This window comes from Physeter macrocephalus, chromosome 2 (genome assembly GCF_002837175.3).
Source record: "Physeter macrocephalus isolate SW-GA chromosome 2, ASM283717v5, whole genome shotgun sequence".
NCBI classification, from domain to species: domain Eukaryota; kingdom Metazoa; phylum Chordata; class Mammalia; order Artiodactyla; family Physeteridae; genus Physeter; species Physeter macrocephalus.
Genome location: NC_041215.1, coordinates 130,824,911 through 130,848,226, shown reverse-complemented (window position 1 = coordinate 130,848,226; position 23,316 = coordinate 130,824,911). Strand labels below are relative to the sequence as shown.

General features: G+C 38.7%; 1 protein-coding gene across 1 annotated transcript in view; it reads right to left on the bottom strand.

The window, feature by feature from the left end:
• The window catches only part of PSMD1 (proteasome 26S subunit, non-ATPase 1), a 106,839-nt gene extending 83,951 nt beyond the window's left edge, over positions 1–22,888 (bottom strand). The window contains exons 1-11 of the mRNA XM_024124467.3: positions 22,732–22,888; positions 18,625–18,668; positions 17,908–17,981; positions 17,546–17,715; positions 13,800–14,005; positions 10,540–10,683; positions 8,083–8,309; positions 5,348–5,414; positions 1,948–2,165; positions 1,394–1,472; positions 722–895 (exon numbers count right to left, since the gene is read on the bottom strand). Of these exons, the coding sequence (XP_023980235.1) occupies positions 722–895; positions 1,394–1,472; positions 1,948–2,165; positions 5,348–5,414; positions 8,083–8,309; positions 10,540–10,683; positions 13,800–14,005; positions 17,546–17,715; positions 17,908–17,981; positions 18,625–18,668; positions 22,732–22,747 (1,419 nt within the window). The 5' untranslated portion in view covers positions 22,748–22,888. The remainder of the gene's footprint in view (positions 1–721; positions 896–1,393; positions 1,473–1,947; positions 2,166–5,347; positions 5,415–8,082; positions 8,310–10,539; positions 10,684–13,799; positions 14,006–17,545; positions 17,716–17,907; positions 17,982–18,624; positions 18,669–22,731) is intronic.
• Between the last annotated feature and the right edge of the window lie 428 nt (positions 22,889–23,316).

The following is a 23,316-nucleotide window of genomic DNA, read 5'->3' as shown; positions in this document are numbered from 1 at the left end:
GTCTAAAATCCCATGTGTCAAGGTTCCTTAAAAAAAAGAACAGGGCTGCTTAGTAAGTTTTTCCAAAAGAGTCACATTTAAAAAATCATCAAAGATCAAACAAGCAAGAATTCTGATTCTCAAAAGAGTACATGCAATTTCTTTGGGCTTTAGTTTCCTGAAAAATAATAGAATTAGGCTAAATGATCACTAAAGTCACTTATATAACATAACAAGATGCTGAAGTGTGGGAATACAACACATATTTTATCAATATAAATATCTGGTACTTTATTTTGCTCCTCACACACAAGGTTTAAAGGACTGAGAAGCACGATTTTAGCTTATAGAGAAGGAGAGGATACTACCTTCAAAAGAAAAGATTCTAGGGACTTCCCTGGTGGTGCAGTGGTTAAGACTCCATGCTCCCAATGCAGGGGGCCGGGTTCGATCCCTGGTGAGGGAACTAGATTCCACATGAATGCCACAACTAAGGAGCCCATGTGCTGCAACTAAGGAGCTGACCAGCCATAACTAAGGAGCCCACGAGCCACAACTAAGGAGCCCACCTGCCACAACTAAGACCCACGCAACCAAATAAAGAAAGAAAGAAAAGATTCAATGAGAACAGTACTGGTTTGGGAATCCTACAAAATTTCTATTCACTAAAATAATTTGGCAAATATAATGTTTCCCTGGACTCTTAAGTAATGGGAATTTATTTTTCCATTCTAATACTTACATCATTGCTGGCATTCTTAAGCTGGTTAAGCAGATAGTCAATTATATCACCACCATGATTGGCATGAATGAGACCTAGTGCATAGAGACCTCCACCTTCCTGATAGGCTGATCCTGGAGAGGTGTCCTTGGGAAGATATGTTGCCATTAACTGTAATGCTTCCTTCTCATGACCCTGTAAATTTGAGCCACCACAAAGGTGTCAGTAAAAGAAAGTCAGAGAAAAGAAGATGTAACATTTTCTATGATTATTGCTTTTTCTCCAGAGTGAAGGGGGAATTGGGGCTCTCTCCTAAGTAACTTTATCACTCACACAAGAAGACAGCCTTTAAATGACCCAGTCACATCCTGGTTAGAAACAAATGCTGCAATTCCCACCCCCTCCTTGTTTTATAACAGTTCCCCAAATTCATCTTAGACAATGCAAATAACTTATTTCAATTCATTTTGAGAAATGTCTTAGCTAGTCTTCACAGGAAAAAGATTTCCATTTTTTATAAAAAAAAAAAACAAACACACATTTCTTCTTTACTTTATCCTTTCCTGTATGAGGACTGATCCAATTTAACAAAATGTACCTGTCAATGAATTATAGTAAACTTTAGTTTTTTTCTTAACTCCAGGAAAATTGCTTCTGTTCTGATGCCTGCTCACCATGATCGGTATATATTACCTTATGAATTACACCCAAACTGGCCGTGGCTGTAAATTTTGCCCAGTTAGTGGCTCTGGCTAACCATTCCAAGTTATCTCTGTAAGAAAAGGAAATTCAGCAACACTACTGAAATGAATTCCATAAAGCTTTTAATAACGCTAACGTCAAAGCATTAAAACGTTCACCTTGAACTGTTACAAATCATTTTACTTTATGGATCTCAAGTTACTGATGATTCCATTTTACCTCCTAAGTTCTTCTTAATATTTTGAGGACTTTTAAAAAATGCATGACATGTAATTCCACTATGAACAAAAGCAAAACTGTATTAAATTTCTAAGCTTAACGTATTTCATTCAAAAACCTACATTCAAGGCAACTAATAAAGAAAATTAATTTTACCTCAAAACAGGTAGGCATATGCAATTTTACAAATTTATAAAATAGAAAAGTAGAATTTAAAATTCAGGACTGTCAGGCAGGGAAAGCTCCCCACATCCATGTGACAATGTCAACAGGGTCTCTGTCAAAGACAATTTTAAACCAAAGTGGGAACCTACAAGCATATTTACCTAAGAAACTGGTCACTGGTAGTCCCACAGTGCATAAAGGAGTTCGCTATAACAGTTGCTGTGTGACACACAGAATTCCTTACTGCATCCTTTGTGTTTTTTAGAATCATGAGATCTGTGTTATTGTTTCGGATTAAAAACTGCAGATGTAACTCAATAGCCATTTCACCACTTAGAATTTTAATCATTTTCAAAGTCTGGTCCTTGGGCTCTGGACTCTGCCGAACAAACAAGAATGAAAATTGTTGTATTACTGAAATCCAGTAAGCTAACTTTATTTTAACAGCCCTAAACCAGTGAAATTCACAGTCATACACAAACAAAACCCATATTTTAACAGTAGGATCTAGAAAACTCATGTATCATTTATTTGAGAGAAAGTAATTTATTTCTTTATTAGATGCCATTGAGATATGATACCAGCTTGATGGAAGAATGCAATTCACTCCAAACTCGCTTCCAATATAAAATATTTTAATATTAAAAAAAACTGTAAAAGAGTAACTAACTACTGGTGATATGCAAGGAGAACTATTTTATACACAGCCAACTTACAGTTTAGGTGAGAAACTCCCTCCTCCAAATTGAGAAAAAGCACCTTTAACCAACACATATATATATGATCTCATGAACTACCAAGCCATCAACACAACTCTCCAACCATGTGAAGAAGAGCTGAAATTTATATACCTGATAACCAGAAACCAAAAATCCTGATGGAGGAAACATTTACATCCAACAGACCACTGCTCTAATCCTTGCCCCACTCTCCACACACCACGAATACTAAAAATAAAGACAACTAAACTACCCCTCCCCCTCTATGATAGTGCATAAAGGAGTTCGCTATAACAGTTGCTGTGTGACACACAGAATTCCTTACTGCATCCTACAAAAACAAATACAGACTTTTATTATTAGCAAAGTATTCATACAAATGCAGGCTTGCACGTGAACACACAGTAAGAGGCCCTGTTTTGTGATGAAAACATGAATAAACTGAACTGGTATTTAACATACGAATCTTGGATATTTCTTTTATAAACATTAAATAGCTAGCTTATAAAAAACAAGCAAGTCAAACAAAGTTTTATTTGTGGTCTTAACTTGAGGTCAGTAGTAGATTTTAGGTAGGAATTTATGCAGCAGATTTTCTAATTTTTGGTTTCTGAATAGTTTGCCATTTCTCTTCAGTATCTTGCTCAAGGTCTCCAAAGTATTGGGGTAACCTGAGAGCAATGCTGCACCTCTTCTGGCACTGTAACTCTGGCAAGCACCAAAGTTATTTTGTTTATTTTTAATGAGACTGTGTTATAAAGATAAACATCAGAAAATTGTCATAAATGCAAATTATATTATTCTTTTTGCCATCTGTAAAAATTATTCTGAAAGTCTGGAGAAGCATGATTACATATGCCTCAATCAAACAACTGCTTAGTAATGGAATAGTATGACAATAAAAAATGAATAAATGACTTTGGGAAAGGATACTGGGTAAATAACACAAGCAAGGCAGGAAGATTTTTTGTACTATGTATCTTTTTATATTAAAACATTTTTTGAACCAGAGGAATAGATTATCTTTTCAAAAATTAATAATTGTTAGGATCAATATCTCAAAAAAGGTTACAATATCAAGGTAAGAACCCCTATTCTCAAGGAGTTTGCAGTTCAGTGGGAAAAACAAACACACAACCTGTATTAATGTTCTGATTGTGGCATTTATCCAAATGCCACATATATACATTCAAATAAAAGCTAACTTAAAAAAGTGGGACTGGGCTTCCCTGGTGGCGCAGTGGTTGAGAGTCCGCCTGCCGATGCAGGGGACACGGGTTCGTGCCCCAGTCCGGGAAGATCCCACATGCCGCGAAGCGGCTGGGCCCGTGAGCCATGGCCGCTGAGCCTGCGCCTCCGGAGCCTGTGCTCCGCAACGGGAGAGGCCACAACAGTGAGAGGTCCGCGTACCACACACACACAACAAAAGCCACTAAACTTCCCAATGAGAGACTAGCACAAAAAACAGGAGCTCAATCAATATTAATTCCCTTTCTTCTTCAACAAGATAAGCATTTCTCTCATTGTTATTTTTTTAAAAATACTTATTTCCTTGATCAGGAATAAAATGCAACAAATTATTCAATAAGAAATAAATGTAAGTACTTATTCAACAAAGAAATAAATATAAGAAAAAGGCCTCCATTACAGATGAATTTCCTACCTTTGTGTTTTTTAGAATCATGAGATCTGTGTTATTGTTTCGGATTAAAAACTGCAGATGTAACTCAATAGCCATTTCACCACTTAGAATTTTAATCATTTTCAAAGTCTGGTCCTTGGGCTCTGGACTCTGCCGAACAAACAAGAATGAAAATTGTTGTATTACTGAAATCCAGTAAGCTAACTTTATTTTAACAGCCCTAAACCAGTGAAATTCACAGTCATACACAAACAAAACCCATATTTTAACAGTAGGATCTAGAAAACTCATGTATCATTTATTTGAGAGAAAGTAATTTATTTCTTTATTAGATGCCATTGAGATATGATACCAGCTTGATGGAAGAATGCAATTCACTCCAAACTCGCTTCCAATATAAAATATTTTAATATTAAAAAAAACTGTAAAAGAGTAACTAACTACTGGTGATATGCAAGGAGAACTATTTTATACACAGCCAACTTACAGTTTAGGTGAGAAACTCCCTCCTCCAAATTGAGAAAAAGCACCTTTAACCAACACATATATATATGATCTCATGAACTACCAAGCCATCAACACAACTCTCCAACCATGTGAAGAAGAGCTGAAATTTATATACCTGATAACCAGAAACCAAAAATCCTGATGGAGGAAACATTTACATCCAACAGACCACTGCTCTAATCCTTGCCCCACTCTCCACACACCACGAATACTAAAAATAAAGACAACTAAACTACCCCTCCCCCTCTATGATAAGTTGCCATTTATTTGTTAGAAGCCATACATTTTTTCTCACCCTGTGACAGGTAATTCAGAGTTATTCTGGACAGAGTTCATTCTTTGATAAGGATCTGAGGATTTGATTTCTTCTAAGTCAAGTGCTTTCCGGGATTGATCTTTTTTCTTTTTTGGCCGTGCTGTGTGGCTTGTGGGATCTTAGCTCCCTGACCAAGCATTGAACCCAGGCCCTGTCAGCAGTGAAAGTGCCAAGTCCTAACCACTGGACCACCAGGGAATTCCCTGGGGTGAATCTTTAAAATTTTACATTTTATAGAAAATGCATTTGTATAAAATAACTTTGGTATCAAACTTAATAATAAACCTCCATGAAAGCAGGTATGAAACACTTTTAAATAATTTACAATACAGTGTGGAAATATATGTTTAAATGGCAACCTCAACTTCAAAAAGCACACTTACCGCTTCTGGTGTCTTTCCTACAAGTACACTACCTGTCTTTTCTTCTGTTTCCATTGAGTCACTAAAAAGAAGAGAACCAATAGTTACTAATGTGATAAATCTTTTCTGAATAGTATGTGTGGGTGGCTTTTTTTTTTTCCTTTTAATCAAACTGAAGGTCTGCACCATGTCCAAATTAAATATTTTGCAAGGAAAAAACAGTTAATTACTTCTTGAGTACTGCCATTAGGAAACGAAAAAGATTGTTAAATAAGATGGCGGCAACCCAGTTACTGAATTTCCACCAAATAAATTCATAAAAACACGCAAAGCAACTAACTAGGTTAACAAAATATATGGACAACAAAACCAGGTGACAAAGTATCTCCCAGATTCCCAAAACACGGTCAGATGAAGATATACCACCACGAGCCACAAAGACCAGTCTGAAGCAAAGCAGCTGGAGCCTCAACAACTCTTAAACGAACCAGACGACACCCCCTTCTAGGTCAAAGCACTACACTGAGGAGAAAATGCTGGGCACAGAATCCAAATTAAGGAGGCAGAAATGAGGGAAAAAGAAGGCTGAAATAAAAGTGAGAAAGGAAACAGAGCCAGGAGATCTCAGAACATACGACAGCATTTTGTTTAAAACTCCACAAACACAATAAAAGAGGAAGTTCTAGAGAACAGGGAAATTAGAAAAACTATCCTAAACAAGCCTCCTTTGTAAATATTTAGGAAAACTAATTTCAGTAAAGATAAACCACAGAAAAGGATGAAAGTAAAATCCCATTCACTATTATAAGAAAAAATTATTTGAAAAGAGATCAAAGATATGAAGAAAACTTTTACAAGATATAAAAGAATATTATATATCAGAAATGAAATAAAATAACTAGGGAAAAACTGGGAATGGAAGAAGAAGGAAAATTACTTCAGAAATTAAGATCAACTCAGAAAGAACATGAAAGCAAATAAACACAACCAAGAAAAAGAGAGGGTAAGGAGAAAGAAAATTTTTAAATCAAAAAGAAAAAAATGCTATTACCCCACGATTAGGAACAAAGGAAGAATGTTTGGATTTCCTAACCAATGCAGAAAAAAATAAGGGGGGAAAAGATATGAAAGTTCCAAAGGAAGAAGTAAAATTGTCTCTGTTCACAGATGACATGATTCCTATGTAGAAAATTCTATAAAGGGATCTATAAAAAAAATTTACTAGACCTAATAAGTAACTTAAGCAAGATTGTGGGGTTCAACATTAACATAGAAAAATCAATTGTAATTCTATATATTAGCAACAAACAACTGGAAATTGAAATTTAAACGTACCATTTACAGCAGCATTAAAAGACCTAATATACTTAGGAATTAATTTAGGGAAAAATGTACAGAACTCCTGAACTAAAATCTACAAAAACACTGTTGAGAGAAATGAAAGAAAACCTAAATAAATGAAGATTACAAGATTACTGACTTACAGTAATTTTTATTAGTTCTAATAAAAGCATTAAAAAAGTTGAGAATGGGGACTTCCCTAGTGGTCCAGTGGTTAAGAATCCGCCTGCCAATGCAGGGGACATGGGTTCGAGCCCTGGTCCGGGAAGATCCCACATGCTGCGGAGCAACTAAGGCCGTGTGCCACAACTACTGAGCATGTGCTCTAGGGCCCGTGCGCCTAGAGCCCGTGCGCCTAGAGCCCGTGCGCCTAGAGCCCGTGCTCTGCAACAGGAGGAGGCACCGCAGTGAGAGCCCTGGTCCGGGAAGATCCCACATGCTGCGGAGCAACTAAGGCCGTGTGCCACAACTACTGAGCATGTGCTCTAGGGCCCGTGCGCCTAGAGCCCGTGCGCCTAGAGCCCGTGCGCCTAGAGCCCGTGCTCTGCAACAGGAGGAGGCACCGCAGTGAGAAGCCCCCGCTGGCTGCAACTAGAAAAAGCCTGGGAACAGCAATGAAGACCCAACACAACCAAAACTAATAAATATAAATAAATTAAAAAAAAAAGAAAAGGACTAGTGAGCGGAAACATCCTTGTTTAAAAAAAGAAAAAAAAAAAAGCTGAGAATGTTTCTAACTGTACAAATATCTAACCCAAATGCCTAAAATCTAGCCCAACCTACCCCATCTGAGATTTTTTTAAAAATTTTATTTATTTTATTGTTGACTGCGTTGCGTCTTTGTTGCTGTGTGTGGGCTTCCTCTAGGTGCGGTGAGTGGGGGCCACTCCTCGCTGCGGTGCGCGGGCTTCTCACTGCGGTGGCCTCTCCCATTGTGGAGCAGGGGCTGTAGGAGCAACGGGCTTCAGTAGTTGTGGCTCACGGGCTCTAGAGAGCAGGCTCAGTAGTTGTGGCGCACAAGCTCAGTTGCTCCGTGGCACGTGGGATCTTCTCATACCAGGGCTCATACCCATGTTCCCTGCATTGGGAGGCGGATTCCTAACCACTGTACCACCAGGGAAGCCCTATCTGAGATTTTTAATTTACTTGATTAAATAGCCCACATGCTGTCTGGCAGGCACCCTCTCCATCAGACAACCACTTCCATTTCTTTCCATAAGGGTCCATTTCTTCAGTTTTCCTTAATGCATGCAGCAGAGTGCAAAACAGAGCAATAGCTTTAGTAAGAGGCTAATCTAGGAAAGCTAATGGTGAAATTTATTCTTAGATTATGTTGTCTATAAATATCTATTCCCAAAATGAAATAAAGATTGTTGAATTAGTTCTGATACAGAAAAAGATACTTATACCTGTCTTTCTCTGATCCTGGAACAGTACCCGTATTGGTGGATCCAGGCACAGAAGCAATAGGGGTGCCAACAGTTCGAAGATTCTGGATTACAGATGACAAAAACTGCTGGCTAGCGCTTTCATACAAATCAAAACAAATCTGATAAGCCATCAGGAGGTTGTCTTCCTTTACCAGTTTTTCTAAGATATCACTCACGGCCTGAGGATCATCTAAGAAAATTAAGCACTGAAATGCAGATAAAGAACAATTACATAATAATTGAAAACTTTGTCTACAAGATACTTAGAGAGTGATAGTCAACAAATCTTAAGTAAAGGCAAACTGAGGCAGACTATCTAGTCTAGCATTCTATTTCTGATCCTGGCACCAAAGTTTTTCTGAAAATAGAATCTGCCTTCCATAAGAAAATCCATACAACTTATATTCACAGCTCCTAACACTGTGCCTGGCAATTAGCAATATTCAATAACCGGTTGGTGAATGAATCTTGGCTTCTTTAAATCTTATCCATAAATCGCTATCAAGTGCTCTGTAACTTATTTTCTGCTTTACCATAAATTGTAGGAGTCGTTCATTCATTTAACACATTGTATTGTGCTGGGCCAGGACAAGAGGCACATTTTAAAATGACCATTTTGAAGCATTTCTCTTACTACTCTTAGGATTTGCCACATGTTTTAACAAAAACCACCCAATAAATTCAGGATTTTTCTTTTAAGAATTCAATTTAAATTTTCTTGTTCCCTTAAGCAGCAAATTACTCAATTTCAAAATGAACACATTAACCAAAGTTATTATAAATTAAGAATAGGAAATTATGGAAACAAAATAAATGACCAATACCAGGAGACTGGTTAAGAAAGGCAAAGTATATCCACTGAATGACTACTGCACAATCAAGAAAGAGTTTGTACAAGAATTTGCGAAACGTTAAAACATGAAAAAATGTTAAATTGAAGGAAATATATAATTGATACTGCTTGCTTCCAGGGAAGGGAAATTGGGAGCCAAAGGAAAGAAGTGTCAAGAAGACTTCTTACTGTATATCCTTTGATTCTTCATGAATTTTGAATCATGTGACTGTAATATTATCTGTTCAAATACATATTTTAAAAATGTAAAATAAATTAAAAAAGAATTTTACAGGGACAAGGAATAAAATAGCTAAAAGAAATAAAATTACTTCTGAGGAATAAAACTGAAATACACAGAGGAAGAAGGCAAAGGACTACTGTTTTTCATGTAAGTTTTTAAAAACTATTTTAAAAACTATTAAAAACTATTTAGAAGCAAACAAAACTCCAAAAACCCATATAGAGAAAAGTGAAAGGAAATATACTAAAACGTTAGGTAGACTTCGGGTGCTATAAAGGTGGATATTTTTCTTCCAGCTTTTTCTGTGTTTCACGCTTGGTTTAAAAAGCATCAAAAACTATATATAAAATAGATAAGCAACAAGGATTTACTGTACAGCACAGAGAACTATATTCAGTATCTTGTAATAACCTATAATGGAAAATAATTTGGAAAAATAATAAAAACCTGAATCACTTTCCTATGCATCTAAAACTAATATTGTAAATCAACTATACTCAATTTTTTAAAAAAGCATTGATAAAAAGGATGTATTAATCTAAATTTTAAATATGTATAGAGGATAGAAACACATACTGAGAACACATTATAATGAAAAAATAACAAACCAAATGCGTGATAAAATGCTGTGCTCTAAGCAGAATACAAAAATTTGTCAATAAAACACAATCTAGCCATTGAAAAGAATGAGGTAGCTCCACACGTGCTAGTAAGTGGAGGAAAAACATTTATGAATCTTTTAATTGGGAAAAGGCCAATGGAAAGGGAAAGATACACTTTTCATTTTATATATTTTCTATACTGTCTTAATTTTTTTTAAGTGTGCAAGCAAGTCCGTACATGAAAAGAGATAAAGAAAATATACCCAAAGGTCTTGGCTGGTGTTTGGGGAATGAAACGAAAGATAATTTTTATAGCTGAAATTCTTTTTAGAATGACATAACATAGGTACCGTTTTTATCTTTTCTTCTACCTTTTTTTTTTTTTTTTTTTTTTTTGCGGTACGCGGGCCTCTCACTGTTGGTCCCCTGCATCGGCAGGCGGACTCTCAACCACTGCACCACCAGGGAAGCCCTACCTTTTTTTTTTCAACCTCATTTTCAAAAATTTCCTTAAATGCTTATTTTCAAAATGAAAAAAAATACATAGAAATAACACATTATAACAAAACAGCTTTTTAGTTTTGAGAGATTCAGTTTCTTATCAGTAAAATGGAATATAAACGCATAAAGCATCTTCACAAGGCTGTTGTAAAGATCAATTGAGATAATGTATGAAATTATAGTGATGTGATGTTATATAATGTAATGTAGTGAGGCATGGCCCAGCAGTACAGTGTAAAGTAATGCAATGTTATTACCTGACAAACATTGATGAAATCAGGTTTCTCCAAGTTCATGTAGATTTTAACTAGAACTCTCAGTACTTTATTCCGAAACTGTTTATTTTGCATTAAAGACATGCAGAGCTTGAGGCTATAAGCCAGCATTCCTGGGACATCATTCTGAAGAGACAATTTGAAGAGACATGATTATCTGGTTACTGAAGCATGTTTATTTAGAAATCAAATTATTTTAATCGATATTCTTTAGTCATTCTAGGCAGCTAAAGATTTATTTGCTACTTAAACAATAAAACTTAACATTTTTAACCATTTTAGATGAATATCTTAAAAGAAAATTACCTATTTCCCTGTCTTCATGAAAAAAAAATAGGTTGAAAACAATTAAATATTTAGTGATCATCCAGGATCATGACTGTATGACCATAGTATACTATAACTGTGGTGGTGCTGTTAATTATTATAAAAAGATCTATACAGCTGTACATATACCAAGTGGCTATGCTTTTCAAATGTGTCTGCCTCTAGTCTTGCTAATACTCATGACTTACCGCCTATACTCACTGGCCAGGAACACGATGTGATAGAACTATTCTCCAGCTCTGAGTGACTCAAGGTTTGAGTGCTGTCACATCTAGCTGGTGCTCTCCCGAGGAAATTTTGACTCCAGATTAATTAATTATTTATTTATTTAATAAATTTATTTTATTTTTATTTTATTTATTTATTTTTGGCTGCGTTGGGTCTTCACTGCTACGCGCGGGCTTTCTCTAGTTGTGGCGAGCGGGGGCTATTCTTCGTTGTGGCACACAGGCTTCTCACTGCAGTGGCTTCTCTTGTTGCGGAGCACAGGCTCTAGGTGCACGGGCTTCAGTAGTTGTGGCGCACGGGCTTAGTGCTCCGCGGCATGTGGGATCTTCCCGGACGAGGGCTCAAACCCATGTCCCCAGCATTGGCAGGCGGATTATTAACCACTGCGCCAGCAGGGAAGCCCCTCCAGATTATTTATGTTTACCTTGTGGTTCTTCAAAGCATACCCAATATTTGAGATACTAACCTAAAAAAGTCCTTCAACATAAATAAGCAACCCAATATTTGAGATACTAACCTATAAAAGTCCTTCAGCATAAATAAGCACGCTGAAGAGCTACAGGAGTACTTCTCAAAAAGCGAGTTGAGAAATTAAAAATTCACAAAATTCACTAATTCAAAAAGATATACACACCCCAATAGCAGTGTTATTTACGATAGCCAAGATATGGAAGCAACTTAAGTGTCCATCAACAGATGAACGGATAAAGATGTGGGGTGTCACACACACACAAATGTATATACACAATGGAATACTACTCAGCCACAAAAAAGAATGAAATTTTGCCATTTGCAGCAACATGGATGGACTTGGAGGGCATTATGCTAAGTGAAATTAAGTCAGATGGAGAAAGACAAATAGTGCATGATATCACTTATATGTGGAATCTGAAAAATACAACAAACTAGTGAATAAAACAAAAAATAAAAGCAGACTCACAGATAGAACAAACTAGTAGTTATCAGTGGGGACAGGGAAGTGGGAAGGGAAATATAGGAGTAGGGGATAAAAAAGGGTTATTAGGGCTTCCCTTGTGGCACAGTGGTTGAGAGTCCGCCTGCCAATGCAGGGGACACGGGTTCGTGCCCCGGTCCGGGAAGATCCCACATGCCACGGAGCGGCTAGGCCCATGAGCCATGGCCGCTGAGCCTGCACGTCCGGAGCCTGTGCTCCGCTACGGGAGAGGCCACAACAGTGAGAGGCCCGCGTACCGCCAAAAAAAAAAAAAAAAAAAAAAAGGGTTATTATCGGATTATATGAAATCATGTGTGTGAAACTTTTGAAAACTGTAAAGCACTATAAAATTTAAAGATAGCTTTGTTCAATGATTAAAAATTTTTTTTTAAAAAAGCAAGTTGTGACCTATCAGCGTATACATGATGAAATAACTTAATGAGACTAGCATTTTTTAAAAAATGAAATACAATTTTAAAATATCAGGATTACATCATACGTAGAAAAAGTAGGTATTATTTCATCCTAAGTTACATCTATATGTATATGTGCACTGGGATGTAAAGGAAGACGCATTTCTTACTATGCTTTATTCTTTTTTCAAAAATTTGTCACCCCTTTACCTTATAGGGAATAAAGCTTCACTGCCTATTCCCCCAGTGGATTATTCCATTTGGGCAGGAACTTTGTTGGTCTTGTTTACCACTGTATCTCCAATGTCTAGAACAGTGTCTGACACATAATATGCACTCAAAAAATATTTGTTGAATGAATAAAAACACATATTTTAGTTCTATTCACCTGAAGACAAGGAGAAACTACAGCTGCACAAAAATCAAACAGAGCAAAATAAGGGCCGTTCTAAGACACTGGGTCATTCATTCATTTACTCATTTAAACAAATCTTACCACTGCTGCTAAACACTGCCTTAGGCTTTGGGGACCCAGTGGTGAAAGTACCTATCCTTAAGGAGGTTATAATCTGGTGGACCTAGCTGGACCTAAGGGTCGAGGAGGGTATGGCTGGCAGGGATTGACAGAAGGATCTGTAAACAAATGACAGTTGAGCTGAACTGTGAATCTTGACCAGGAATACAGCAGGTAAAGAAAGAAAAGGAAAAGGACGTTTTTGGCAGGGGCAATACTTTTGGCAAGGGGAATGGGGTATGGTACATCTAGCAGAAGAGACAAGGTCAAAATGGCTGGAGTGCAAAGAGCTAGCTTGTGGAGAAGGATAGGTAGTGAGGCAGGCAAAGTGGGCATGCAGATCAATGTCCATTTAACTCAGTCTTGCACGTCTCTGACCACTTTGGTTGGTGACTTACGACTGTCATAATTATTGCAAAACACCCCCAAACCAGGAATGTAGCTTATAGTTTTAACCATGATAAATGCATTACAATAGTAGTTTACCAATATAGTCTTCCTAAAAAGGGCAGGGTAATTAAGACAACTTCCCCATGCAAGACTTCAAAGGAATAAATGTGGTAAGATAAAAGCAACTATTCGACAAACACAAAACACAGCCAAGGTTCATTTATAAACATAAATATAAATATAAAATACATATATTTTATATTTTATAAATATAAAAAAAAATTTTTCACAAAAGAGCACCTTACTATACCTAAGTTAGATTTTCTTTTCACTACCCATGCAATTTTCAGTTTTAATTATTTGCTCTGCTGATTCGTCATCGATAGCAATCTCTAAAATCCCATCATCTACCTACCGACTCAAGTATAGTCTTCTCAAAGACGTCCAGTCTTCGTGTCTCCAGAGCAATGCCGATAGCTTGCTTATACTTGTGATCATCTAGACATCGTTGGAACATTTTATTCACAATGCCTTCCAATCTCTGGTCAATTGGTTTTTTTTCTCCTTCAGGCAAATCTGCATTTTCCACACACTGTTTGGTGTAGTGATCAATGCACTTTGCTATAGAGAAAATAAAATAACTCTGATCAGCTGGTAAATTGGGCTATACTACTAGAAAGGACAATGCCTACATTTATAATCATAAAAAAAACTTATGGGATGACTATGGAGTAATGAGCAAATTTCAAATTTTTTAAATGCTGTAAGTTATACCTCCAAATTAATATTGTTCCCTTCATAACAGTTACACTGCAGGGCTACACACTAATTCCAGTAAGCTGACATTATTTAAAACATTTCTAGGACTTCCCTTGTGGCGCAGTGGTTAAGAATCCTTCTGCCAGGGCTTCCCTGGTGGCGCAGTGGTTGGGAGTCTGCCTGCCGATGCAGGGGACACGGGTTCGTGACCCGGTCCGGGAAGATCCCACATGCCGCGGAGCGGCTAGGCCTGTGAGCCATGGCCGCTGGGCCTGCGCGTCCGGAGCCTGTACTCCGCAACGGGAGAGGCCACAACGGTGAGAGGCCCGCATACCGCAAAAAAAAAAAAAAAAATCCTTCTGCCAATGCAGGGGACACGGGTTTGAGCCCTGGTCTGGGAAGATCCCACATGCCGTGGAGCAACTAAGCCCGCGCACCACAATTACTGAGCCTGCGCACCTAGAGCCTGTGTTCTGCAATAAAAGAAGCCACTGCAATGAGAAGCCCGCGCACCGCAACGAAGACCCAACGCAGCCACAAAATGAATTAATTTTAAAAAAATTTCTATCTTGTTACTGTTTATTATTCAAAACTATGTTATTCAACTTGACTAAGCTGCTTATTCTACAGAGCTGGCTACGAACAGCTGCTGTTTTCACTCTCAAAAACAAACACTTGCCATGATTGAGGATATTAACAAAAACCCTACTGTAGCAATTATCACATGGCAATAAATTACACTTCTTCACATTAATGAAACTATCAGATCCTTGACAGTAGAGAGTCTGTCTATGACCTGAAATGTGCCACAGGTTCTAAAGGCAATACCAAGAAGATTTCCAAAAACCTTTCCGGCAATCAGCTAAAATATTCACTGTCTCAATGTGAGGTAGGTTGAACCTATTCACACATACTACCCCTCTCCCCAAACAGGGAGTCTGAAAATTCATGCAGTGGTGCATGTGCCTAATTTGGCTTTCCCATTTCACGATGATTTGGGTGAATGGGGAGGATGACGCAACATACGGAAGGGTATCCTGTTTACAACTTACACTACTTTACAATCATAATTTAAACTTTCTAGGAGCAACCAAGAAAGGAAATTTCCCTAAACCTTCTTCCACCTTCTTAAGGAAAACAGCCACTCAAGCTGAATGACATATATAATAGTTATCCTCTCTATAACTCACTGGCCTGTCACCCTCCCTTTCAAAGAGAAAGGTACAAGGAAAAGATTAATTAGTTGCAAACTATAGCCGCAGGAAACCGAAATGATTTGAACTAGGATAAAGAACTGCTGGTCTACTAGATGGCCCATGTTAATGGGTCTATATTTTGGGGGAAGCAGAGGACTTTTATAAATTGGAATATACCACATTCAGGGTCCATCCAGGTAGAATTAGGCAGGTTCAGATACAGTTAGTAAGAACTAAGTGGCACTCACAAAGCAGACCTTAAACAATTTTGGTTGCAGAAAATCTTCACCAGGCCCTAATATGAGCTTTTTGAACCACATGCAGTTGTGAGGAAACATTACCCCTACCTCATCAGAAAGGAATCTCAGATTTATAACATTTGGGGAGATTTCCTTAGTTAATAACTGAGGAAGAAAAATGTTACCTCCCAGGTTTCAAATGAGACTTGTGCTGTCACTTACCAGGTTTATGTCATAACTGTATTCCAGAACCGAGCCTCATTCCTAGCTGAAGTCTTATTATAATCGGGAGAAGACTGAAAATTCTAGCCTTGAATTTCCTGAGTGTCCTGTTTATGACATTCATTAAGATCCTAGGAAGGCTTTCCTAAATTCTATTTTATATATCCTCTCACAAATCTCACTGACATTAAAAAAAAATCCATTCTAATAGTCCCAAGAAAACTAGAAGGGTGAACCCCATTTCCACACAAAGAAAAGCAAACAGAACGGGCCTACCAGTCAACAATCATCTTCTACAAGCTAAGACTAAGATGATACATAGGAAGGCATCTACCACCTCATAGCCTCTTATAGACCAGCTGTCCTGATTAAAAGGATCATTTGTAAAATGTTAACATTGCAAGCACTTGCAGATCACCACTGGAAAAAATTATCAACATTCATCAAAAAAAATCCTTCAAATAAGAGAAAAGAGATAAATGCACTTAACTCACCATTTCTAACTTAATGTAGGGAAAGTGCTCTGGTTTCAAATGATACGGTCTATTCTTTAAAATCATCTGTTCTTCCCACAGGATTCACAGATGAAAACTCCAATTCAGTGAGTTCCCAACAACAATAAACTTACTTGCAACATTCTCACACCATCATGGCAAAAAAATTTTAAATGTGAACACAAAATCTTACTTCAAACTTCAGGGACATTTGAAAAGTACCTCTCTGGACTGCCTTGTGCAGCATTCCCCAATTTCTGAAAGAGAATACCAATTTTCTCCTTCTAAGGGTTCAGGTGAATAATGCAGATCTCCTCTTAATCCGCAATTCAAAAAACCACACTATACACACTTGACAGAGAACACACTCTTGGGCTCTCTGTAACTATGATCTAAAGCGTGATAGTCAAAGCCACGTCTGAAGGGTATGCAATCCCTTCTTTCACCTATTAGAACAGGAGTTTTCAAACATTTTTAAAGCTACAAAAGCTCTGAACAAACTCTTACAGAGCTGGTTCAACTTACAAGATAGAGAATCCCGAACCTTACCTGTGTGCTACCCTCTCACTTCAAAAATACAGAAGCAAATAAAACAACAATGGTTACTAGTAGAAACAGTATGGATTTCGTAGTGAGTAAGCCTGGGTTTTAAATTCTGACCCTCCTATTTAATAGCCATGTGTCTTTATCATCTTATAACCCACGTTTTCTCATCTGTAAAACAAGGCTAGCTCCTTCATCACAGGGCAGCTGTGGAATAAACTATGCTATGAAGAACGACCAGTATAGTGCCTAGTACAATGGAAACACTCAATAATGGTTTCCTGTGTTAGAAACAACTCTATAAATTACTATCATTTAATTTCTGTTATTCACAATAATCTAATTTTTTCAAACAACAGTATGCTCACCGGAAAAGAGATAAACATAATCACTGAGATAACTATCTTTGTGTTAAGTTGGCTGTTTCTGAATAATTTCTTAGATTCATCCTTAAAATATTTTGTGAGTAGAGTGTCTTCATTATTACTGTTATTCATGTTACTGTTCATTACGACAAAAAATAACAAAGCACAGAATTCTAAGGCAGATCTAAAAACTCAGCCTGCATAAAATTACTGTAGAAAGGTTATGAACTTTCAATTAAAATGAAATGTGGCAACCTCAAAAATTCAGGGAAAAAAATGCTGTATGTACTAGAGCAAGAAAGAAGCCAACAGGATAAAGCCTTACTAGACGGAAGATAATTACCTATAATAGTCTCCACATATTCAGAGTTATCATTGACATTGAAGAGGTCACCTGCTCCAAGTGCATAATTCAGAGACTCCTCAAAAGCCCCCAGGTGATAAAATACTTTAGATGCCACTAAGGCTGCAAACTGCCGACTCCGGAAACCTTCATCTTCATACAAAACTTCTCTGAAAGAAATTAGGAAGTATAGGCCTAGTTCAAACTGTGGTTCTCCTTAAAAATTCCAAATCTAAATACTCAAGCTGCAATTTAGTGGCAGCAAATCTCTAAATGAATTAATAAGCCACAAGACCCACATGCACAGATAATTAAGGTTGATCTACTTTATTCCAATTTCTAGAAATAAAGTAAATTCTTACATTTTGTCTACAGACTCAGAAATTTCTGCCCAGAAGTCATTGACAACTGCATTCAATTTGTGTAGTGCAAATTCCTGTAGAAGATAAAACCAAAATTCGATTTTGAGACAGATTTACCATTATACTTCCTTAAAAAAAAGTTTCCAACAAATCAGTGGCCAAATTCTAAGTCATATTTACTAAATGACAAATACAAAAGTTTACCAACTGACTTATATTTTCCATTGGGCTTACATACTTCCTTTCTGTTTTCAATCATAAAACATAATGTCATTCCTTATCATACTGAACATTTTTCTTCTTTGACAGTATGTATAAGATTGACTCTAGGCTGCTGGTTTGGACGGATATAAATGAATTCAGGTGCCTAGAGCCAAATGAAGTATATTCCAAATTTCTGTTATATGAAAATAGTTTTAAAATATGTGATACAGAAGTAACTTTTTGTGATTTCCGTTGATAAGAAAACTGGTGTGTGTGTGCGGGTGGTTTCCAGGTGCCACACTGAGATTTATATGCCTCAGCTTTGTTAAACTCTAGGGAAAACCACTGCTGTTGCCAAAATACTGTCCTGTCCTCTGGGGCTAGATTTCAATGACTAGGTATAGACCAAGTAGGACGGCTATTTTAAATGGTGGAAGATAAACAGATATCACTAAATTCAAAGAGCTTCAAAGTACTCATATTAAGCCCAGTTAATTTTTCTTCGACTCATACCTTAAGCTGTGGTTCTTCTTCATCCAGAAGAGAAATTATTCCAGCTATAAGACAAAAGGTATATGATTATGAAACAAATATCCTAAGATAAACTAACGCTTAGTCAAAAATATATCAGAGTCGGAAAAAAAGTATGTTTGAAGGGTGACTTCACTAGAGGAATCATTATTTTTCTTTAAAACTGAAAAGGTTTATATTTCAAATTTTAAGAATTAACTATGTTATCAAACCCTCATAATACCATATATATCACATTATTTGCCTAATTCAACAGTTTTCAAAGCATGGTTCCTGGATCAATTAGCATTAGCATTACCTGGGAACTTCTTAAAAATAAAAATTCTTGGCTCCATCACAGATCTACTGAATTAGAAATTGTGGGGATGGGGTCCAGTAATGGAGCCATAAGCCTTCCTTGTAATACTGATATTCATTACAGTTTAACAATCACTGGCCTAATTTACTGACCAAAACGAGAAACTTTCCTACACAATTTTAGAATAAAATTATTCACACAAAATAAACCAAGAGGTATAAAATTATTTACAAAAGCAGGAGTATTTAGTCATCAACTCACAGAATAAAATAATTCGATTATTTCAAGATGCCTATATTAAGGCACCTCTGTTGTATCACAAGTAACCTAGAAGGTTGTCGCTAAATGATGTGCAATCTCACTTGTTCTGACTTCAATTCCTGAAGCACAGCATTCCCCATGTGACCCTGAGGTGATTAGCACTAACACTGGAGAGTAAAGGAAATAACTGTCCTCTCCAAAAAAATGCACCCTGAAATACAGTCATATATCAAAGGGATTATTAGAAAAAAAGATGTGGGAAATTACCGTCCTTGGACCATGAAGGAAACTAAACTGTCTCTCAGATATGTTTTCCATGTAGGTCTTAAAATCATTCCGGAACACTGAGTTGAAACTGTGAGCTGATACAAAAAGTGTCAAGGCAACTTTCCTTAGGAGATGTAGCCATTTCTAACTGGTAAGTGTAGGTTTGCCAAATAGCTTTGTCTTTAGAGAGCCATACAGGAAAAGATACAAAATTTAGCAAACAAAACTATGCCATGGTTCTAGCTAGGGCATTCTACTGTTCAAAAAGTATGAAAGCAGATAAAAGGAACTTCTTGGTACTCTAGGTGGGTATAACAAACCCAGAACAGAGAGGTTGAATTGACAGCATGAAGAGAAGACAGATTAAAGAATGCAATCAGGGGAGGGGAGGGGGATTGTGAACCAGTGACATGGAAGAGCTGACAGACAATAGTACCTTAAATGTGGAACAGATCATAAATGGCAGAATGCTTTATCAAAATACTAAAAATGCTACCCAATCCCTTATCATCAATCAACGGTATATCTGAACTGCTTTTACCAAAAGAGGTGATGGATTTCTGTATACTCTCCTGTTTGGTTTCACTTATGACTAATGTGTTATACGGTTGTGTCCTGGCTTAGAAATGCAGCTGTTGTCCATGGAACACACCTAAATCAAATACCTACACTCCATACACAAATATTTCTCATCTTAAAAACAACAGAATTCACCTTTAGATGCGGGACGAGGCGCACCTGGGGGAATGGGGAAGGTTTCAGGACGCTAAAAAATTTCTTATGCCATAATATGAAGTCAGCAGATATTACCTAAAGTTGCTGTATCAATTTATAGCATTATTTTAAATAGCATATTATTTATAAATATAAAGGTATGCTCCAGAAGACGCAGCTTAAAAGTTGAAAACAGTTGCCTCAAGGAATAAGAAAGGGGAAAGAGGAGTGGGAGACTATTGTTTTAAAGTTTTTAACGCATAATTTTCCTTTATTATGCTAAAAAAAAATTCATTCTCACGTCTCCCTCCAGTAACCACCTATCTCTATCTCTCCGCTCCCTTTCACAGCCAAACCTCTTGGAAAAACTTAACAGTACATGTTGACCTCTTATTCACCACTGTGTTCTTAGTGCCCTGCAAGTGCCTATCCAATAAATGAACAAATAAACTGACGGATCCAAACTAGTACCTGTTAGGTTCTGTTTAGCACCCGGGACAGATCCTAAGCCATAGACAGCCAAAGGACAGGAAACCAGGTGACAAAAGGTTTGGAGCAGAAGCTGATAAGTAATCCAGTAAACGTAACCAATGCCAGTAACGAATACACACTATGCTATCACCACCGAGTCTCAGAGTAAGACCTCAAAAATCATTAGGTTTAAATTCTATTAAATCCCCACCAAGTGTTGTTTCAGCCTCTACTTAAAATACTCTGGTGACTGATTTATTGATTTGATTAGCTAACTGATTTCTTCATTCGAGAAATACTTTTGAACTTCTGTCATCTGCTCAGCAGTTGTTCTAAGAATTATGAAGTTTCCTGCCCAAAATTCTACCACAGAGAGAAAAACAGTAGTCAGGCAAGTAGACAAAGTAATTACAGGACTGTAATGAAGAGAGGGGACAGCTGAGGGGGAGAGATGCAGCATGTTTTAATAGAATGATCAGGAAAGACTAACATTTGAGCGGAAACTAAGGATTGAGAAACTAAGGGAAAACTTGAGGAAGAGGAGTTTAGAAAGGGGGAAAAGAATGTGGCAGGGCCTGAGGTAGGAGAGAAATTGACATATTCAAGGAACAGAAAGGCCAGTATGATTAGGGTATAGTGAGGAAAAAAGTGGTACAAGACAAACCAGGAATCAGATCATGTAGGCCTATAAGCCTGGATTTTATTATAAGCACAATGGAAACCCCTGAAGGATTTTAACCAGAAAAATAATATTATGTGATTAAGGTTTAAAAAAGAATACTCTGCCTACAACATGAAGAATGGACTATACGGAGGTAACTGTTGGAAAAACAAAATCTTAAGGCTGTCAAAGCAAGCCAGGCAAGAGATGAAGGTGGTGTGGGCTCAGTAGGGGTATCTGAAAAACAACGAGGCCTACATTTACAAGCAGCAAGAAATTTAGTGCTAATTTTCTCTTTAGAGAACTCTGACTGGATGGAAAAGCTTTTCCTTATATTGAACTAAAATTCATCTCCCAATCATTTGTACCCCCTGGAGACAAAACTCTAATCCCATGTACAGGTGACAGCTCTTCAAGTCTTTAAAAAGAACTATGTCTCTCAGGGTCTCCACCAATTTCTTTAAGCAATCCTTACAAACACCTGGTTTGGAGCTCCTTACAAGTTACTGTCCTCTGATTATTAGTCTGTTTATAGCAAAGCACTTGTGGCGCAAGTGTAGAGTAAAACAGGACGAGAAAAAGGTTTGTGAGCGGGCACGAAAAAAGGCACCAAGGTTGTGGACGGCTACGTGCACATCAATCTGCAGCCCGGGGCTTAAAAATCTCCACTTGAAACCTGACTTCTACAGCTTATCCCGCTGCAAACGTCATTCCACGATCTACGCACACAACGGTTAAGTGTAGGAAACCTGTCCCGCACACCCATGAGTTCTTTCTTCAAGGCAGCATAGTTAGCATCTAGCCTCAAAACCACAGTTGAACTCCCAGTATAATGTCTGCCTTCAGGATGCTGTCTTCACCGAACACGAAAGTTCTCTGGGTGCTTTAACTAAATATCCTTAGAACAGACCCAGAAACGACCCACCTCAAGCCTAATTTAATTTAGATTTCCCTCTAAAGAGAAAGGTGCTAGGTCAGGTCGAAAAGTACTTAAGTAGCATGGGCTGCCTTACAGTCCGGCTGCCCGGGGGGGACCATCCCACCCTGACCACCTGCAAGTTAGGGCTGGGCTCGGACGGCCCCACGTGGTCAACCGCCGGAGGAATGGAATTAAGGAAAACCCGTCGGGGTCGGAGAAGGGCCCAGGAAGCCCCTCGTGTCCGGGCACGGGGGTGTGGCTGCGGAGGAAGAACGAGCCGGTCACCCCAGCGCGATTCCCCCGAGCCGGAGGGGGTCGCGAGGGCCCCCGGAGAGCCTGGGCCACACTGCCAGCCCCCGGCCCGGGGTGTAAGCCTCGCGCAGTGAGCAGCCGCGCAGGCCGGTGCTCCGCCGGGAGGTGCCCAGTCACCGGCCCTGACTCAGCTAAAAGCCGGCGTGGCGTCTCCTCCCTTTCGGCGCCGGCTGCGATCCTACTCACCGGCTGAAGTGATCATGGCTGCGCCCCGTACTAGCTCGCTCGCTCGCTCGCCGCCCCGGCCGCGCCGTCTATCTGTCAGCTCCCAGCCTGCTCGCTCCGCCGCGCCGCCTGGCTCCCCGGGCGCCCGGCTCAGTCAGTCTCCTCTTCAGGCCACCGGCTCGCTTCTCACCCAGGACCCCGCCCGCCCCGGGGCTGCCCGCTGTCCTGCCTGCCGCCTGGCGCGAATTCTCCCCAAGCCTGTGTCTTCCGTGCCGCCACTGCCGACCTGCCTCGCGAGGGAGGGTGCACGGAGGGCTCCATGGTGTTCTCTAATCCTCCTCGAGGTCAACGGTCCCGCAGGAATGGGAACCCTCTTCCGCACCTGGGATCAGGCTTCAGAATAGCCACCCCTAGAGAAAGGACCCCCCCCCCCCCACCATCACCCGCCATTGCTGAGAAAAACGGGTTGAGGAGAGGTGCTCGCGGGGCTCGTAGCGCCACCTGCTGCTCGGGAAGTCTCCCTGCAGCGCCCACCCCGCGCCCCAGCCAAGCCTTTGGGGATCCCGGTAGGGCAAAGAGCGTTTTCTTAGAAGGGTGATTTTCCAT